General features: G+C 51.5%; 1 protein-coding gene across 1 annotated transcript in view; it reads right to left on the reverse strand.

Annotated features, from left to right (window-relative positions):
- ITPK1 (inositol-tetrakisphosphate 1-kinase) overlaps positions 1-20,474 on the reverse strand; it is a 179,510-nt gene that overhangs the window by 117,129 nt on the left and 41,907 nt on the right. The window contains exon 3 of the mRNA XM_054447431.2: positions 17,649-17,673. Within this exon, the coding sequence (XP_054303406.1) occupies positions 17,649-17,673 (25 nt within the window). The remainder of the gene's footprint in view (positions 1-17,648; positions 17,674-20,474) is intronic.

A 20,474-nucleotide genomic window follows, 5' to 3' on the forward strand; every position in this document is an offset into this window, starting at 1 on the left:
GTTGCACTTGGCCAAGAGGGGTCACTGGCAGGAGACCACAGGGCAGGAGGAGGGGGGCGGGGTATTTAGTCCCCTCTCTCTCCCTGCTTCAGTGACATGCCTGGGCAGTGGCTGTGGCTTGTTATGACTGCTATCACAGAGCTTCTGTGACACTTTCTTCACCTTACCTGCGGCCCAAGGAGCAGGAACAGCTCCTCTCTGCTGCCAGGCTCTAGGTGCCTCACCAGCCCCCGCTGCTCCCTTAACCCTGCCCACAGCTCAACAAACAGCCCCTGCTTTCAAAGCTCTCTTTGAACCACTGAGGGTGAGCTCTGCTTCCTGCAAGCTCCCTGGCTGATATGAAGAGGAACACGTTCTGGGTCACCACACATATAGGGTCAGAAGACGGGGAGGAACACGTTCTGGGTCACCACACATATAGGGTCAGAAGACGGGGAGGAACACGTTCTGGGTCACCACACATATAGGGCCAGAAGACGGGGAGGAACACGTTCTGGGTCACCACACATATAGGGTCAGAAGACGGGGAGGAACACGTTCTGGGTCACACACATATAGGGTCAGAAGACGGGGAGCAAACTTGCCACAGAGACGAGCACAGAACCACCAGGCTGCATGGGCCGGGCATGGACCCTGACCAGGAGAGAGGCCAGGCTGAGGGTACACAGTCTGGAACAGGCGAGTGTCAGCATGGGGACAGTGAAACAAGCTCAGGAATGGAGGGGACCCTGCTCTGCTGCAAAAGGCCCATGCTTGCAAGGTATTGGGGGGCTGATTGTGCGGTAGCCTTGGAAAATTCAGGAAGGCCACGGGAGGTTTCTCTGAGGAACCAGAGAGGTATGGTTAGCACTAGGGCAGGGGCAGGGGATGGAAGGGTCAGCGTAGAAACAGCCTAGGCCATAGGCAACAGCAGATCTGAGTTCAAAGACCCACAGTGATTGGTGCTTGGAGCTCTGTGACTGTAGAAATATCACAGAAGCAAGTGACAGATCTGAACCTCAGTTTCCTCATCTGCAAAATGGGGAGAATAATAAATAGATCCCATCTCACAGAGCTATTCGGAGAACTAGGAAGATAAAAGTAAAAAAGTCCAAGGTAGAGGGGGACAAAGGCTCCACAATGACAAGGATTTTCGTTCAAGGTCAGGCAGCTGGGGTTCCCTGGAACAGTAACCCATACCCACAACAAAAGTTCCACTCCAAATCTGGACTGGCTCCATACCACTAGGGAATCACTGGAGGGTTCATTCCAAAAGACAACTTAACATGCACGCTGGTGTTTGATACTCTTCAGAAATTAACCTTCCAGAGTGCAATTCCCCAAATGACTCCTAACCCTCCACCACTAGCTGCAGATTCCTCAGCACAGATCTGGGGCCAGGCTGTGTGATAAGTACTTTGACACTGTATCTCAATTACGCTTCTTAACCTTAGAGGTTGGTGTTACGACAACCCCTTTTTCCAGGCAAGGAGGCTGAAGCACCCTCAGTGCTGGGAAGAAGCAAGACCAGAGGCCACCCGGGGACCACCCATCTCCTCCAGAGCCCACCACTCCTTGCCCCTCTCCCTGGGTGAGAAACAATCGCAAGGGGAAAAGTCCACGTAGGCCACAGCCCCCAGCCTCATGGGCAGACAGAGCGGGTCTGGGGCAGGAGTGAGGAAGGAGGGGAGGGAGGGTACATGAGAGAGAAGCGAGTGCTGTATGCATGCCTGGTGCACAGGTGATAACACAGCATTCAGGTCTGGAAGCACAAACTCCCACAAGACCTTCCCTTTCTGTAATTCCCCAAAATGTATGGGTTTGTTTATTTCACCAAGTATATATTCCTCCTACAGACTACAAAAACAATATATACAACTTACTCATGTAACCCAAAGAAATAATCATCACAGGCTTGCCCAAACAGTACCAAAAGTGGATGTTTATCACAATACTATTTATAAAGGTGACAGACCAGAACCATGGCCAGCATCAACCAAGGGAATCAAAGAACTTCAGTTACAATCAGATAATATTACGCAGTCATTTAAAAAGCAAGCCTAAGTAGACATTTAACAAAGGGGGAAGCACTAAGAGAATGCTAAGTGTGTTTGTGGGGACAGATTACAACAGAACCACAACTTTGTTTACAACTGTCAAGGCTGGTGGCTCACGCCTGTAATCCCAACACTTTTAGAAGCCGAGGTGGGCAGATCATTTGAGGTCAGGAGTTCAAGACCACCCTGGCCAACACGGTGAAACCCCATCACTACTAAAAATACAAAAATTAGCCAGGCATGGTGGCGTGTGCCTGTAATCCCAGTTACTCTGGAGTCTGAGACAGGAAAATCACTTGAACCTGGGAGGCGGAGGTTGCAGTGAGCCAAGATCGAGCCATTGTACTCCAGCCTGGGTGACAGAGCGAGACTCCATCTCAAAAAAAAAAAAATTGCGTCAAAGATGTTGGTGCACACTGTGGTCCCAGCTACTCAGAAGGCTGAGGTGGGAGGACTGCTCGAGCCCAGGAGTTCAAAGCTGCAGCAAGCTATGACTGCACCACTACACTCCGGCCTGAGTGACAAAGTAAAACCCCATCTCTAAAAAAAGTTTAATAAAAAAAAAAGTGTTTTTAATGCATCAATGTGTATGCCATTTTTATGTTCAAAGGACATGAATAAAGTCACACTTTATTCACATTTTAGTGTGCTGGGTATCCTTGGGCTAGGGGGTAACACATTTTGTTCCCACAAGCTACACAGGAGACTCTCCAGACCTTCCTGAAAGGCACTTTCAAACCTGCTTCTGGAGGGTCAGAACATCGTGCAGGACAGAGGTTAGGCACTAGCAGGAGGCCCTGGTCCCACGGCAAGTCTATGCTATTTGAAGTTGTAAGACAGGTCAGTGGTGGCCCAGTGTGAGGGGCTGCCTGGCTCACAGTCAAGGCCAGGGCCTGGCCTATCATACACCAAGGAATTTCATCTTCTCCCCAAGAAGATATACTGGGTGGGCAGGGGTCCTCGTCCCTGCTGGACAAAGGAAGGCACTGAGGGCTCAGACAGCAAAATAACCAAGGGTCCTGAGCGATCCGGCGGAATATTCGGTCAACAGGCAAACTCATCAAGTCCTGCCCTCACTAGGCCCCAAAGCCCTGGCTTAAGGGAGGGCCAGGCCTGGCATTTGTCAAGACTTAACAAGTTCAGTAAATGTGCGCCCCCACCCCACCCCCATCTCCCATCTCTCTCCCATGCCAGACCCTTCTCCAAGCCCCACTCCTTGGCCATTAGCTCAGTCCCAAAGGCATCCTTGCCCATCCCGGCTGCCGATGATCCTGTCAAAACACTGTAAATAACTTATTTCTACTTGGCAGGGCCTGCGGCAAAAATACTGCCTGGGCAAGGAAGGGAGTGAGCCAAGGTCTGCCTCCAAGCCAGGAAACCCACACCCTCCTGCCCAGGGACCCCTGGTTCCCCACCCACCTGAGATGGCAGAGACACACAGTGGAGGCCAAACTCCTGCCCAGTGAGACAGGGGTGTGAGCTTCATAAGACCCCTCGAGTCATCTCAGGAGCAAGAAAACCAGTAAGCTTCCCACTCCCCACAGCCCCACACAGCACACTAAGCCCTGTCCCTGACCTCAGGCTACCCACGCTTCCCCTAGGAGGGCCTGAGTTTTAGAAGGCCTTCTCATCTGCCCTCCCCTCATCTCAATCATCCGTCTCATCACCATCTGGTAGATGGGCCTCAGAGAGGTTGTGCCACTACCCAGGGCTGCACAGCTATGGAGAGTTGGAGCTGGAACTAGGAAGGAGTCACTGGACTCTCACCAGGCAGGCAGTCTTCGGAGCAGAAGAGGCACTGGCTATGCTATCACACCTCTAGAATCCAATCCCAGCTCCACAGCTCACATGCTAGGCAGTGACAAGCCCACCTGTGTGAGCCTCAGTCCTCTCACCTGGCAAGTGGGGCACTAACCCTGGCACTCAGTAGACGAGGCACACACAGGAGTTCTCACTGCTGCTGCCTGGACTGCTCATAGAAGCCCAGCCCAGACACCAGACGCACTTTGGAATTTTTACATGCGCATTCTAGAGCTCTGAAGCAATCCTACTAGGTGCTTACTGCCTAGACACCAGGGCTGGTGACCTTTAAAAAAAAAATTGGCCAGGCACGGTGGCTCACACCGTAATCCCAGCACTTTGGGAGGCCGAGGTGGGTGGATCACGAGGTCAGGAGATTGAGACCATTCTGGCTAACATGGTGAAACCCTGTCTCTACCAAAAATACAAAAAATTAGCCGGGCGTGGTGGCAGGCACCTGTAGTCCCAGCTACTCGGGAGGCTGAGGCAGAAGAATGGCGTGAATCCAGGAGGCAGAGCTTGCAGTGAGCCAAGATGACGCCACTGCACTCCAGCCTGGGTGACAGAGTGAGACTCCATCTCAAAAAATAAAAATTAAAATTTTTGTAGAGATGGGGTCTCACTATGTCGCCCAGGCTGGTCTTGAACTCCAGGCTTCAAGCAATTCTCCTGCCTTGGCCTCTCAAAGTGTTGGGATTACAGACACAGGCCATCATGCCTGGCTGCTGGTGGCCTTCCTGCAGAGAATCCAGGAGCTCTAAATGTTCCCCCAGGACACCTGATCAAAGCCCCCTCTCAGGCCTCTGTACCCCATTCCCGTCGGAACCCTGGGAGCCACCCCAAGCGGCTTCTGTAGAAGTGCTGAGTGAGCCCCACGCACCACCGCCAAGTTTCTGGGACACAGCTGCAGGGCCGGGCACCAGCAAGCCGGGATCTCCTTATAGGGTATACTCTAAGGTCATTGCATAAAGCTCAAAAAGAGAAAGACTCAGATTGACAGTCGAGCTGGAAAACAGTCCTGTGAAAGGAGAACTAGACACCAGGGCAATCAGGTCCCTGAAAGGGCTGTCTCTGCCCACCATTTGTGCAGAACATCAGAGAACTTGAGGCAAAGACGGGAGCCACTGTGCTTCCCAGGGAAGTTCTTGAGCTGGGGGTGGATCAAGGGGAAGGAGAAAGACAGAGCCAAGTTACAACTCTGGGTTTACACAGCTTTTGGAAAAGTCACAATGGGTGTGCGGGGAAGCCCTGGGACCTCCCCGCCAATAATGAGCGAGCACGGGAGGGAGTCATGGGGCTAGGGTCAGGGGTCAGCACTCCCTGGGGGTGATGCCTTCACCCCATCATGGCTAGACCCGGGGAGATCCAGAAAGAAGGAAAACGTAAATCAGCCCATGCCCCCAAATGCACCCCAGCCAGAGCAAAATCTGCTCTAACCCCAGAGGACAAGCTGAGACCTCACTCACTCACAGCAGGAGACTCATCCCTGGTCAGCCCTGCTTTAGCCAAACCAAACAGACATAACTTATGCTACAGACATTTCTGACTTTTTTACTCATGAAAATAAATCAAACAGAAGAGATCGTTTCATTTTGGCTCATCTACCCATCGCATCATTTAACTACACAACACACCTCATTCAGACTCACGCTTCCCTGGGCCACTGAGGATGCCAATGATGGTGGTGGAGGTGGCACCAGTAAATAATCACAAACAGCTCCTTCTGAGGACAAACTAGGTAAACAGGTTCTGTGCTGTTCCTTATCTGCATGACCTCACACCTGGAACTCTATGAGACTGGGTCCATTATTATTTCCATTTTACAGATGAGAAAACTGAAGCTTAGAGGGGAAAAGTAACCTGTCCAGTTCTAAGTCTAGGGCCCCAGTGTGCTGGACACAGCTGACTAGCTGCAGCCCAACCTATCCCCCATTCTCCCTTTCTTCTTTAGCAACAAAATTCCGAGTTTGTTCAAGGTGACAGCGTGCCCTACGAAAAGACCACTCAGCCTGCTGGCTGCCAGGTGTGGTGCAACTGTGACCAAGGCAACATAGGCAGCAGTGAGACATGCAGCTTCTGGGGAGGCCACCTGGTGAGAACCCACTCAGAGGCGAGGTAGGGGTGCCCTACACCCTTCCTGCCTTCCTGCTACCTGGAATGGAAACACACACCATGGCTGAAGCCCCAGCAGCCATCATTAGCAAGGAGCTGGTCTCAAGTTTCAAGGCCAGAATGGCACAACAGAGAAAGGGGGTCCTGCTGACACACACTGGCTAAGGGAGGGGCACAGAGGGACTCATCAGACCATGCGCTCTACTCTGGTATACTGTGTGGCTTTTTCCATAACAGAAAGTTTTTAAAATAATAAATAAGCCCTCTAGAACCCAACTGCCTGGGTTCCTATCCCAGCTCCTCCACTTACTAAGTGTGTGACTTTGGGAAATCTACTTCATCTTTCTTTGTTTTAGTTTCCTTGTTCATAATAGGTGATGACAATAGTAAATGCCTAACAAGACATTATAAGGAACACACAAATTAATATACGTAAATACAACCAAGGCTGGCACAAAGTGTGTGCTCAATCGAGGTTGGCCTTTTCTATCACAAGGCAGTGTAGGGGACTGGTGGCCACACCTCCGTCCTTATAGAAGTACTGGCTGCAGTCTGATGCTGCCTTGTGAAGCCCTGGGTCCCCCAGCCTCCTGCTTCTTGCACAGAGCCGGGCATGGGAGATACTATGGTAAACAACCAAATCATTGGCCTGAGATATATCTTTGTATGCACTGCCAGTGGGAGTGCAAAGAGATGCAAACAGGCTGCAAGCCATTTGGCACCACCACACTGTAAGATCTCAATGCCCTAAACTCCATGAAGTCACTTCTAGACCGCAACCCAATGAAACAGACTGAGATGTAACTTAGGTCCCCAAAGATTTAGGTCCAGAGACACCCAAGGCAGCACTGTTAGTAACAGCAAACCAGAAATAACCTAGAACTTGAGACTCTGGAGCAGAGAAATGGTTCTAGATGCTGGGACATAGGGATGGTGGGAAGCTGGTGGAGCCACTCTAACAGCAATTTCCAGGGTGTTTAAATTGCGCAGGCAAACGCTCAACCATTCCCCTGAATGCAAGTGGCAAAACTAGGGACCCAGAAAAGCCCAACCTGAATGCACACCATATAGAAAAAAGAGCATATTTTATGTAAAAATTGCTTCAATAATTATCTCTGGGTTTTCATTTGTAAGCCTATCTTGACTTCCCAAGATTTCCATGAGTACATATTACTTAATGAGCAAAAGAATAATCTAGAGTTATTTTTAGCAAACACAGACCCCCAAGGCCTGCCACATCCTGTGTAGCACAACAGCTCAGTCCTTAATTCACTCACCCAGTAGACACAGCACACATCAGGGCCAGACCATGCATTCCTCAGAGACCAGCAAGTCCCAGCCTCAGGAGGACACATCAACAGGCAGCTCAGCTTGGTGTCTGTGCGTGTGTGCGCGTGTGTGTGTGTGTGTGTGTAGAGGGGGCAGAGGCGTCTGCTGGGAAAGCAGGGGAGGTGTCACTGCCAAGGTGACATTTAGCAATTCTTTTTTTTTTTTTTTTTTTTTTGAGATGGAGTCTTGCTCTGTCACAGGCTAGAGTTCAGTGGCGCGATCTGGGCTCACTGCAAGCTCCGCCTCCCGGGTTCACGCCATTCTTCTGCCTCAGCCTCCCGAGTAGCTGGGACTATAGGCGCCTGCCACCACGCCCAGCTAATTTTTTGTATTTTTAGTAGAGACAGGGTTTCACCGTGTTAGCCAGGATGGTCTTGATCTCCTGACCTCATGATCCACCCGCCTCGGCCTCCCAAAGTGCTGGGATTACAGGCATGAGTCACCGCACCCGGCTGACATTTATTTAGCAGTTCTAAAAGCATGAATAAAAATATGAGAGCAGGGAAGGGGCTGAAGACGGAGATGCCAAGTCCTTACTCAACTGAAATACTCAGGGACGCTTCCTGGTCTTTGGAACTGACCTGAGGCAATGCATCTCCATTCCTGGCTTTGACTACGACGGTGCTGCGCCCAGCTGGACAAGGAGCACAGTCCAGGGCCCTCAGGTCAAGATGCCTCCTCCTCCTCCTAAGAGTCTCAGCCTTGCACCAGGCCAAACGGGAACCAGCTGCGGAGGAATCCAGCGTTTGCATCCGAGTTTCTCCATCTGCACCCAGATTCCCTAGAATCACACTCTGAGTAGCAATGCTATGGATACCTTCACCCCAGAATGCCAGGACAGTCAGCTACTTTAAGAGCAGAATCTTGCTTCTGGCCCTTTCTAAACCCCATTCCATCCCTTCCTATTTCCCCTGTGTTCTTCATTCCATCTCTTTTCTTTGCTTTTACGTAAAATGCTTACCTGGCACGCTCCACTGAGGCCACGGAATTCTTGACATTTGACAGCCAAGCAAGGGTGGCAGGTGCCAGGGAGATGCAGTCCCAACCCTGCATGGTGTGGTGAGGAGGGCCTGGGGTTCTGGAAGCCTGCCTGCAAGAAGGCACCCAGGCACCCTGGAGCACAGGGAGCCCCACCTGCCCTGGCAGAGCTCTGTTGTCTTGACATGGGATGTGGGAACTTTTTTTTTAAAGGATTTGCTCAAGTTGACTCAGTGCATCAAAGGCTGGAGAAAGAACCACCCTAGAACTGAGCGCCACAGCCTTCGGAAGCTGCACAAGACTGCAACACGGTGACAGCTTCTATTTCTAACAGCAAACCTAAAAAGCTCAGGAACCAAAATAAAACGGATAGAAATGTAACCACTCAGAGTATGACGACAGTACTCAAAGCAACTCACGAGCATTTCCCCACACTGTCTTCCAAAATGTGATTTTTTTTTTAATGGCCACATTGGAGAACTGCTATGAGCAGACCCTGATTTATATAACCCTTCCCAGCACCTCATGTATCATCATTATTAAAAAACACTATGGGGATCACGCTTTCACATAACTTTGTCTTATTTGTTATCTACATAGCCTAAGCAAATAGTAAATGATGGACAATGAAAATAATTTTCAATGTTTAGGGGAAATAAAGAAAAATACCTGCATTTCAATTTTTTTAAAAAACCATAAAATCTATCTTTTAAAAAAGGAATGAGTAAGCTGGAATCCACAATAGTTAGAAACCCAAAAGTGATACAGAGGGGAGGCAAAAAAAAAAAAAAAAAAAAACTATATTCTCCCCACTGAAACAATGTATCTTTCTCAACAGCCCAGTTTCATCTGTAGCTGTATTTTCCCCACTCAAATGCCACCATTATTTATAACAACAGATGAGTAAAAATCAATTAATATTCCTTCAGCATCTCTTAGGTGTCTTCAATCCTGTGCGCTGTCATCCCTTTAAAGAGGAAGGAAAAGATCCACAGCTAGGAAACAGACTCAGAAACTCAAACCCAGGTCTCTGGACCCCACAGGGAGGTGAGGAACAGCCAAGAGCAATCTGTGTCCATTACTGGCCTCAAATGACCACATGGAAACACTGTGTGCAGAGCCAGCCCCCCAAGCCCGTGGCGGTCCTCCTTGGAGGTGATGGGGTCTGGGGAGAGGTCAGAGTCAGGCTCACGTGAACTTCAGAAAGCCACTGCCCAGGATATGAGTGGACCGCATGTCTGCCATGGTCTGTCCCAGCTCCAAAGACGTCAGAACCCCACAGCGATCGTTATTCCCAAAGCCCTTTACACTTGGCTCCACAGCACACGGCAGAGAAAACCGACAGAAGGAAGGATGTTCACAGGTGTCCACCCCTACCTATGCCCCAGTGACCTGGAAATAAAATCCATCAGGAGCGCCGGGGCCGGCCAGCTGGGGTGCGCTGGAGAGTATGGGTGGCAGAGGGAACCCCGCTGTGGATTGATCATTTGATACTGTGTTCAGCATACCTTTTAAAAAATGTTGGTACCACGTAAAAATATAACCTAAAAAACAAGTACATTTTTAATGCTGAGATGGAGAATTTAGCACCTATAATCCTTCCAGAGATGCACACTACGCAACCACGAGTCCCCTCTGGCTCTGAATTCGGAGAGCAGCTACCAACACAGGCCTCCGCTGCCTGCATTCAGCACACCTATCGGAAAGCGCCAGTGCTGGCATGGGCTTTCCCTCCCTGGTAGCTGCTCCTCCTGCACCCCCGTGCCCAGGCACTCCGGCCAGAAACAAGTGAGGAGTCTGGGGACTGATTCTCCCCATCTCACCTCCCACATCTACCCAGGTACCACACCCTGCCATCTGTCTCCTGCTGCCCTCTGTCACTGCAGGAGCCCCTGGAGAGCACATCACCCCTCACTAGGCTGCAGCCACAGCCCCTCTCAGAAAACCCTGCTGTCTGCTTTCCAGTGCAGCCCTGTCTAATCACCCTCCATGGACCCTCCCCACAGCTCTTCCCCCATAGCCTCAGGTTGGAGCACCCAGCTTTCGCCTGCAGAAGCCCCTCCATGCCCCCGACACAGCACCCCATGAACAACTCAGCTGGCACCGCTACTGTCTCCAGCCTGGTCTCACCAGCCCCCTTGAGCCGGGGACTGTAGCCTTTCCAAGCCACTGGCAGCCAAAAGACCCCCTTCCCCAGCTGCTGTGTGTGGCCCTGGCCATGCTCCTTGTCTGTAAGGCCATTCTAACACCTCGCCTCCTGCCAGCCCCTACGCCCGGTTTATTCCATGTCAGGAGGTATGGCCTCCATCCCCTGATGGCCCACTCCTCCTTACATGCCCAGCCTTGCGTCCTCACCACTCCCCCACAGCTCAGACAGGCCTGCCCTGCCCCTGGGCTTGGGCATCCCCACGGTTTCCCTGCCAGTGGGCATCCTCACAGTTCCTTCGCCTCCAGAGGCCCAGCACCCAGTTCTGCCTCAGCCCCAGGCACATGGACCTTCCCTTGGGGTCTTAGTGTCTCTTTCTCAGACTTGCCTTTTCTTGGTAGTTTGACGGTCACCCACCCAACCTCCTTCCCTGAAAGTCTGGTGCAGGAAGGGGTAAAAACACAGGCACAAAGGTCACCAGCATGCCAGCCAGCACCAGCTCTGGAGAAAACATGGACAGAAAGATGTATGCCCACCATTCACTCATTTGCAAGCTGGGAGAACTTACTTACTTCCTTGCCTGCTTGAGAAACAGCTGCTGCACCAGAGACTGGGTTTCATAGTGTCTGAATTCTCAAGGAATTTGGATGGAGGACAGTGAATCTATAACCGGCTACTGCACTTCTCACACTTACAGCTTGCTCATTCGCATTTTAAAGTCAAACCCTGAGCCCTCTCATGCCAACAGTCACCTTCTCCCCTGATCTTTTACAATAACTGGGGAAAGGCAGCCTGGAGAACAGGCCAGGGCAGAGGTCAGGCTGCAAAACATACTTTCCTAAGGACGCCCAGGCTGGAGGGGGCCCGGCAGCAGGTGGGTCTTTCTTTCAGGGTCTTCCTCCACCAAATTCAGGACTATTCCAGAAAGAGGCAGTGAGTCCCTGGATGGGGAGACCGCTCCTCCTGAGCCTTCCCCACAGATTGGATCGGAGTGGAAGATGCCCCAAGGTGACAGCACCTAGCAAGGCTGATGCAGGCCTTCTGCCCGGCCCACAGGAGAGCCCCAGCCCCACTCCCCAGATCACAGACGACCAAGGGGATATTTTCTCCCACACAGGCTCACTGTGTACAGGGGAAGTAATCATAGTGCCGTGCTTGGCACTTGGTCATTTTAGCAACTAGGTGTTTTAGAAGGAAGCACAAGGACCTAGGAAGTGAGTCGAGCCCTGTCAGGCCTTGCCTCTCAGATAGGATCTGTTGGGTAGATGGGCTCATTGCCACTAACCAGACTCCTCTTCCAGGGAGCCTTCCCGATTTACCAGGCTGCGTGAGGGCCCTCCCCTGTGCCTGTCTGGTGTCCCCGCCTACCTTGGCCACTGTCCGCAGACATCACAGAGAGTTGAAGGGGCCTGGCTTGGGCCTGTGTGAGCCCCCAGCACCTGGGGCCTATCCATAGCAGGTGTCGGGGAAACTGCTGCATGTTACTGCGTCCCATCCGCATGGCCTGGCTATGAGGGGCCCTCAGCTCAGCACTCAGTGAGACCAACTCAACACTGAAATGGTGGAGTCAGGGTGGCCCGTGCGTCCAGCATTCCCATTACCATACTACAGAGCACGGGGCTGAGGAAACAGGCACTTGCCACCATCACCGTCATGACAAGTAGCCTCTCAAGACAGGAGGTAGAGAGCATCTGGTCCCACGACCCTTACTGCACTCTTCCCTTGTCCTGCAGCCCAACTCCCTGCTCTAAACACAAAGCAGGACATCCTCTTCTTCTGAGCTGCCTGGGTCCTGGCTCCCCTGCGACTTCCTTTCCTGCCTGAGCAGCCCTGAGCAGACAGTGCTGTGTCTTTCATGATCATCATCACGTGGCCTAACAGACCAGGTCTGCAGACAAGTCCACTGCCAAGCAAGTCTCCGCGCGCGGTTCTGGGCCCCAGATTCAGCCCAGTCCAGCCCAGCCTCATCAGGGCCTCTGGACGGCCTGAGAGCAAGGCCTCGTGCTGTCCCTCTCTGAGGAAGGACTTGCCTCAGGCCTGGTTCTGAGAAGTAAACAGGGTGATGTTCTGAAGCAGTGGACTTCAAACCAAACCCCCACAAAATAAATGTTTAAAACTACATATCTATTTGCACATTTTTAAGTTGATATGAAAAATTTCTCATCATAAGTCTAAATACTTGTAGAGGATGTAATTTCCAACATACTGTAAATATTAACATTTAAAAATAAAACTGTTAACGTTTCTCTTTTAAATGGATCCAATGGTATCTAAATACCATGGTGATTTGAGATTCACCATCATCCATTTTTAAATTACATAATCAAGCTCTTCTTTAACTGTTGGAAATTTAACAGTGTTCCTTTTTCCTCCACAAACTCTGATCTCCCTCAGAGATGTTTATACTATCACAGTGTATTTTATGCTTGAAAGCCTTATACTGATTATCCTATTATACTACAGGGCCAAAAAATACAAAAATCAATGTGTTAATTTTTTTTAATTTCCTGTAATCATAAAGCTCTGTCAAAATTTTTCTCCCGGACTGAATTATAACAATTACTATAAGTATACAACTGATCAATAAGACAGAAATATACTGCAAAATTGTATAAGAAATAACCTTTAAAAATAAACCTAATTAGGCCAGGCACAGTGGTTCACGCCTATAATCCCAGCACTTTGGGAGGCCGAGGTGGGCAGATCACCTGAGGTCAGCAGTTCAAAACCAGCCTGGTCAACATGGTGAAACCCCATCTCTACTTTAAAAAAAAAAAAAAAAAAAAATTAGCTGGGCATGGTGGCAGGCGCCTGTAACCTCAGCTACTTGGGAGGCTGAGGCAGGAGAATCGCTTGAACCTGGGAGGCGGAGGTTGCAGTGGGCCAAGATCATGCCCCTGCACTCCAGCCTGGGCGACAAGAGCAAGACTCCATCTCAAAAAAAAAAAAAAAAATGTAATAAATAAATAAAATTTAATACATAAATCTTATTAAAAATACATCCATACAATGAATGGGAATTTTTTGAAAAATTATTTCATGAATCCTCAGATGAATATTGCCTATTGCTAGAATAAGACAGGGTTTATCAATTTCATCTCCGTTTTTTAATTTTTACAGATGTGAGAGCAGAAACCACTTATTCAAATTTAAAAAATGGAACGGAAAGAGATTTACCATAGCAAATTCTTTGGATTCCTTTATAATTATTTGCCAAGAATTACAGTAATCTAGTAATCTGTTATCAAAAATCATTCTTTTTTTTTTTTTTTTTTTTTTTCGAGACAGTGTCTTACTTTGTCACCCAGGCTGAAGTGCAGTGGCACGATCTCAGCTCACTGCAGCCTCGACCTCCTGGGTTCAAGTGATCCTCCCACCTCAGCCCCCAAGCGGCTGGGATGACAGTCATACACCACCACACCCGACTAATTTTTTGTATTTGTGGTTGGGGGGGAACCCTCAGACGAGGTTTTGCCATGTTGCCCAGGCAGGTCTCAAACTCATGAGCTCAAGCAATCCACCCACCTCAGCCACCCAAAACAAAGGTCACTCTTAATGTGCTATCAGCTGACGACACCATCAGGTACTCTTTGAATTTTGCTGCAAGCAAGGAACTGGAAATACCTCCCTGGCCCCAGGATGACAATGACTGGCCACTGTACTTTTACCATCAGGAGGGTTTTATGCCCTGAGGTCTCACACTCGGTCAGGTCTGCCTGTGGATAGAGTGTACAGTTCTCCTGCAGACAACCAGCTTCCAGTGTGCCAGGCCCAGTGCCAATTACTTCACCCAAAGTAACTCAGTCCTCACAATGGTGCCAGGGGACCAGCACCATGATTATCCCCATTTTACAGATGAGCAGAAAGACACAGCGTCGTTAGGCAACTGGCCCAAGGTCACACAGACAGGAACCTGACCCCAGGCGGCCCTGCACCTCACAGCATGCACAATCCTCTGCAGAGGTGGGAGGAGGAACAAGGTGAAGAGGTACAGGGGTAGCAGGGAGAAAGAAGGGCTCCCGAGCTCCTCAGCCTCCGGCACAGGCACATGAGGACACTGAGATCTGCAAAATCAACTTTCTTAAATATGCTCCCACACCCACCTCGGGAAGGTTACACACAAATGCTTCCTTAAAGTAAACCCACGATGCCTGGTACACTGGAGTCCTCAATAAAAGGACTGTTACTGTTGCCATTAAATAACAGGAAGAGAAACAACTCCCATGACCAACCGACCTCCGGTCACCAGCGTTTTGCAGTCTTGAGTCCTGACCCTTGGCCCCAACATCCTTTTTTTTAGATAGCAGCCAAAGTTCAGGTAATAAGAGGAACGGAAGCATTTAGTAAATGGAGAACCTATGAACACGCAGAGGAGACCATTCAGCAGAAAACCACGGGCCACAGGCTTTTGAGACAGACAGACCTGCACTCAAATCCCAACTCCACCACTGCCAGCTGAAATCCCCAAGAGAAAGCACAGCATTCTGAGCCTCAGTTTCCCCACCTCTAAAGGGTACTTAACACCACACCATCTCTGGGTGGCTGTACAGAACGGGAAACGCCCCTCAGGGACCAGACACAGGAAACACAGGAAGATGGCTGGCAGCAAAGGGACGCATGTCCTCTTCAGTCACCAGCACCTGAACCCAGAGGATGGCAAACACCCCCAGCTCCCAGGGCCCAGCAGCCTGGAGATCCTGTGCACAGAAGCCCAGCTGATTTTGAAAAGCCAGCCAAGTGGCTTGGCTTCCCATTTTTGCAGAGTCTTTCTCAATGTCTTAAAATCTAAAAGTTCTCCAAACGCAGGGATGCCAGGAGGAGGTAAACAGAGAGGTATCGTGGTAGGTTTTATTTTTAGATGCTGGAGTGTAAAGTGTCCAGTTTGGCTTCGCTCTGGTCCCCAGCCACCACTTCCTCCCACAAGCCACCACCTAAATGAACAGCATACATGTCTAGAAAGATTTCGCAATGCTTCTTCTGCCCCGGACATTCTGACACAATGGCTGCAGTCTCCTGTTCCTCCCACAGACCGAGAGGATTAAAGATTTTAGTCTAAATCTTCCCAGAATGCCACATAAATGAAACCCGCCAACCCCTGTCCATCTCTCATCCTCTCCTCGAGCGGTGGGGGTGACACCCACTGTGTGACAGTTTGAGGTCACGTGTGGACAGGATCAGGCATGGGGGAAGGCTGTCTTGCCCTCTCAGGCAGTGTGTTTGCTGGGGAGCGCCTGAACTCACTTCCTCTGAAAATGGCTCCCACAGCAGTTCCCTCATGGACCTTCCCATGTGGCTGGGTGGAACCACAGGGCAACCCGGGGCCTTCCTGAGCACAGTGAGCCCCAGCTGTCAGTCTCAGGCTTACTGTGGGTAAAGCAGCATCTGTAAAGGATCTGTGGATTTCCCAGTGAACCATCATAGAGGGCTAAAAGGGAAACAGAAGCCACTGCATCCTAGAGCTGCGATGGTTAGAGACCATCTAACCCCGTGATGAGATGAATAACCACACCTCCTCTTTCCACACCTGTACCCCTGGCAGGCACTACAGATCAACCCCTGTTCCCACCCACTCACAGATTTAGGATCCTCCAGGCCGCCAAAACCAATCAATCAGAAATGGTCCCTGAACACACACCCCTCAGCCATTCCTGAATTCCAATATCCCCCACTTAATGATGGAGAAATTAAAGCCCACAGAAAAATTCAGTACAGGTTGGGCGCGGTGGCTCACACCTGTAATCCTAGCACTTTTGGAAGGCCGAGGTAAGTGGATCACCTGAGGTCGGGAGTTCATCAGCCTGAGGAACATGGTGAAACCCCATCTCTACTAAAAATACAAAAACTAGCTGGATGTGGTGGCATGCACCTGTAATCCCAGCTACTCAGGAGGCTGAGGCACGAGAATCACTTGAACCCAGGAGGCAGAGGTTGCAGTGAGCTGAGATAGCTCCACTGCACTCCAGCCTCCACTCCAGAGCGAGACTCCTTCTCAAAAAAAAAAAAAGAAAGAAAAGAAAAGAAAAAAGAAAAATCTAGTGCAGATCATATAATTCTGCAGAGCCAAGAAGAGCCTAGACAAAAACTTAGAGCTGCTGAGAGGCTTCCAGAAACTACCTCCTTACCCCAAAACAAATCTCAGCCTTCCAGTGACAAGTTCAACCCACTAACTACCAGGAGGGAGGTCAGGAGGATCCTTTACCAGCCCCACCCATCAACCAGCCCCAGTCTGGTCCCAGGAGCAGGGGAAACCTGGGGCCTGCGATGCTGAACCTGCAGGAATGGGGACGCTGCTCTCCTATGGCCGCTGAGGGAAGGCCTGGAGCTGAAGTTAACAGGGGTGGGCTGGAAGAGCTCCCCAGCAGGCTTTTTGAAGGCCCCTTAGATATTCTAGCAGGGGCCAGCACCTCCTCTGCCCTGATCTAGTCCCCAGCTTGGGTTCCCCTCTCTGCAGCTACAGGCAGATGAGGCCCGTAAGGCAAGGAGATGGGATGCCAGCCCAGCTGCACAGACCACAGAGTCACCCTCAATGGGGACAGCGAGGGGAACAGAGGACATGGCCAGGCCACCATCAGGTTTACCAAGTACCCATTAGGTGCCAGGTACAGCCTTTAGTGCAAATAACACAGCCTGCCCCTCACATAGAGTCTGAGAGTATTTTGATGTTTCCTTCCTCCCCCTCCATTCATCCTTCCCTCTTCTCTCCATCCATCCTTCTATCCTTCCTCCCCCTCCATCCAACCTTCCTTCTCTCTCCATCCTTCCTTCTCCCTCCATCTTTCCACCTTTCCCCTCCCTCCAAGATCCTTCCCTCCCCCTCCATCCATTCTTCCTTCTTCTTCCATCCATCCTTCTTTTTCTAGTTAATGAGCACCTGAACCAAGTCCACCCAGGGTGAGGCTACACAAAGCACAAGACAACTGGACATCCAGCTGGGTGCCTACTGCCCCCTCACCCTTCCCACACCCACCCTAACCTGACCACGGCCATGCACACCCCCCTCAGGACTCCCAAACCAACCCTCTCCCCACTGACAAAGCCACAGCAACCCTCCAAACCCGAGAAGCCCCTATCGGAGTCTGCCCAGGCTGGGGCAGAAACCACATCAAATCCACAGGGGAGCTAAAAACGAGCTGCACGTGAAGAAGAGAGAAAGCCATGCCCGACACTGGAGGAGAGGAGAGAGACAGAGAGGTGGGCACCAAGGGCCCCACTACCCAAAGAACCACGGGGATGTGGTCTGTACTCACCTGCACAACTTCCATCCCTCGCTTCCTGTGGAGAAAAACAAAGAAAACAAGCGTTACTCCAGCAGGCTGGACACGTCCTTCCCGAAGGTTCCCGACAGCCGGCTAAGGGCAGGACCGTGAGGGGGTTTCAGGAGGGAGCCGGCAACTGCGCCTCTCCTGCCACTGTCCCAGAACGGCCATGCCTTCCACTCCCAGCCACTCCTCAAACCACCTTCCCACTGAGAGGGCTGGCTCCGCAGAGGGACTTGCTGGAGTCCTCTGGAGGCCCCACGCCAGCCACCTCCCTCCAATCCTGGGCCGGGCCTCTGTCGGCTAAGCTCCAGCCTGGGTCATCCCAAGGCCCCTGCCACCCAATTCACCACCATCCCCACCACCTGCCGTCCCTGCCGAGCTCAACCCCTATAGCTCCCCATGTCCTCCCCATCAGGTCTCGCCCTAGGACCCGCCACAGCCAGTCAGGCCCCAACCCATCCACTGCCACACACGGGAGGCCCACACAGTCCTGCCTGCTGCCTTCCCAACGCCCCACTGATGCCTGCCCCAGCCTCGCCAACAGCCTCCAAGCTGCACTCATGTCCTCCACATCCTCCCCGCTCACGTGCAATCCCACGGCCACCACGTAACCTGACTCTTGCCACCCAATTTTAAAAGCCTCATGGCCTGGGTTGGGGTTTGCCCAGAACACACAAAGGCTTTCTGTTGACTCCTGCCCTTCTCTCCCTGACCCATTTCTTTTTTTTTTGAGACAGAGTCTCACTCTGTTGCCCAGGCTGGAGTGGAGTGGTGCAATCTCAGCTCACTACAACCTCCGCCTCCCGGGTTCAAGCGATTCTCCTGCCTCAGCCTCCCGAGTAGCTGGGACTACAGGCACCCACCACCACGCCCAGCTAATTTTTGTATTTTTAGTAGAGATGGGGTTTCACCATTTTGGCCAGGCTGGTCTCAAACTCCTGACCTCAGGTGATCTGCCTGCCTCAGCCTCCCAAAGTGTTGGGATTACAGGCGTGAGCCACCACGTCCAGCCTCCCCCACCCCACATTTCTTACTGTGGGCCCAGGAAGTGCCCACCTGTGCAGCTCTGGCACACAGGGCTTTCTCCTCCCCGGCCGTGGTGCCCACCTCCCACTGCAGCCTTGAGGATTCCGCTCAGCATAGCCTCTCCAGGACGCCTCCCAACCTGGAAGAACTTAAGGCTACCACTGTCTCGGCCCTTTGTTCTGGGGTATTGATTGCTATGAGCCAGGGACGAGCACTGGTGTAAAGCCACCAGGACCTGCAGGGACCGAGGCACCCAAGACAGCATACTGTGCACATTGTGCTGGGAAGAAAGGCCTCCAGCAGATGCTCAGAGATGGCTGCAGCCAGGCAAGGTCAGGAATGTGTGGCTTACTCACCCAAGCTCCCTGGAGCAGGGACTATGGCAAACTTTAAAGCTATGTGTGCCCATGCCCAGTTATGATGCCCACCTGGCACACAGACACTCCTCAACGGCTGCTGGCAGATGAAGGTGTAAATGCGTAACAATTTAGCTCAGCTCCTGGGCCCAGCACTCGGAGGGTACAACAAATGCAACCTCCACAGTCTCGGCCCTTGAGAGGCTCAAGGTCTTAGGGAGGAGACGGGCACAAGCCCCACAGGAAACTTTGAGCACCCCTGCTCCCTTGTTTCATGGCACAGTTGAGGCGCTGCCCACTAATTCCTACATCTGTTCGTCAGCTCACTCAGCGAGGGCTTCCTTAACACCTTCTGATACCAAGGCACTGAGCGGAACCTCACAAAGGAGCCACTCCATGAGACAGGAACACAGAGGCCAAGGAGAGTTGACCAGGTCCCACTGTGGGAAGCACCCAGCCCACCTTCCCTCAAACCCCCGACACCTCAACAGAAACCTGGGCCCCAAGGAATCCAGTTTGAGAACCACCCTGGTTGAGGCATTCAGGGACCCTCAGTGTCTCTTAGCTTCTCTGCAGTTCCTGTAGGAATGGTGGCCAATATCCATTTGCTTCCACGATTTCATGAGGGACAGGGGAGACACACAACCGCATAGCCCTGGGCCACCACAGCCCACAGCACAGTGACAGATAGCATCATGAGGAACCTGTGCTACACCCAACCACCGGCTCACAACCTGCACTGTTTCTGAGCACCTGTAGACACCTCAGCCCCTGCCTCATTCCCAATCATCCTGGCCCCCCCTGGAAGGACGAGAAAGCTGCAGGAAGCGTCACTGACGGGAACCTGCCCCAGGACACACAGCAGAGGACCTCAAGGAGCCAGCCCAAACTCCAGCGACCTGCTCCAGGACAGAAAACTCAAGCCCCAAATCACCGAGAGTGTGAACCGCACAATGGGAAAGGCCGGGGACAGAGGAGCGCAGCCTTCCACTGGGCTCTGGGCCAGGGCCTCGGTTTCCCTCTGAGTCAACCCTGCTGGCATCCGGGTTATCCCAGCATGTGACTCTCGTCTCTTTACTGAGGTCAATTCCAATCAGTCCACGTTTTACATCATCCCAGGCAGCTCTCCCTCCCTTAGTCCTAAAAAAACAGTCTCTCACTAAAAACAGATGGAATACATAAAATAAGAAAGCAACAAAAAAGTAATCTAGAGAAAAGATCGGCTGCAATCTTAAGTGGGGTTGATCTCCCAGGAGCCACAGCAGTTCCTCTGTCACTCAGAGCTCCAAAAAAAGGATAAACTGCAACAGTGGCAGAAAAGAGGGGGCCACCCACGTATGCTACACACCCCTTGAAGCTCACCACTCACCAATACCTTCTGCAGCCTCATGAGGGTGGGACAGTGGTTACCCCATTACCTGCAGAGCAGGCG

This window comes from Pongo pygmaeus, chromosome 15 (assembly GCF_028885625.2).
Source record: "Pongo pygmaeus isolate AG05252 chromosome 15, NHGRI_mPonPyg2-v2.0_pri, whole genome shotgun sequence".
NCBI classification, from domain to species: Eukaryota; Metazoa; Chordata; class Mammalia; order Primates; family Hominidae; genus Pongo; species Pongo pygmaeus.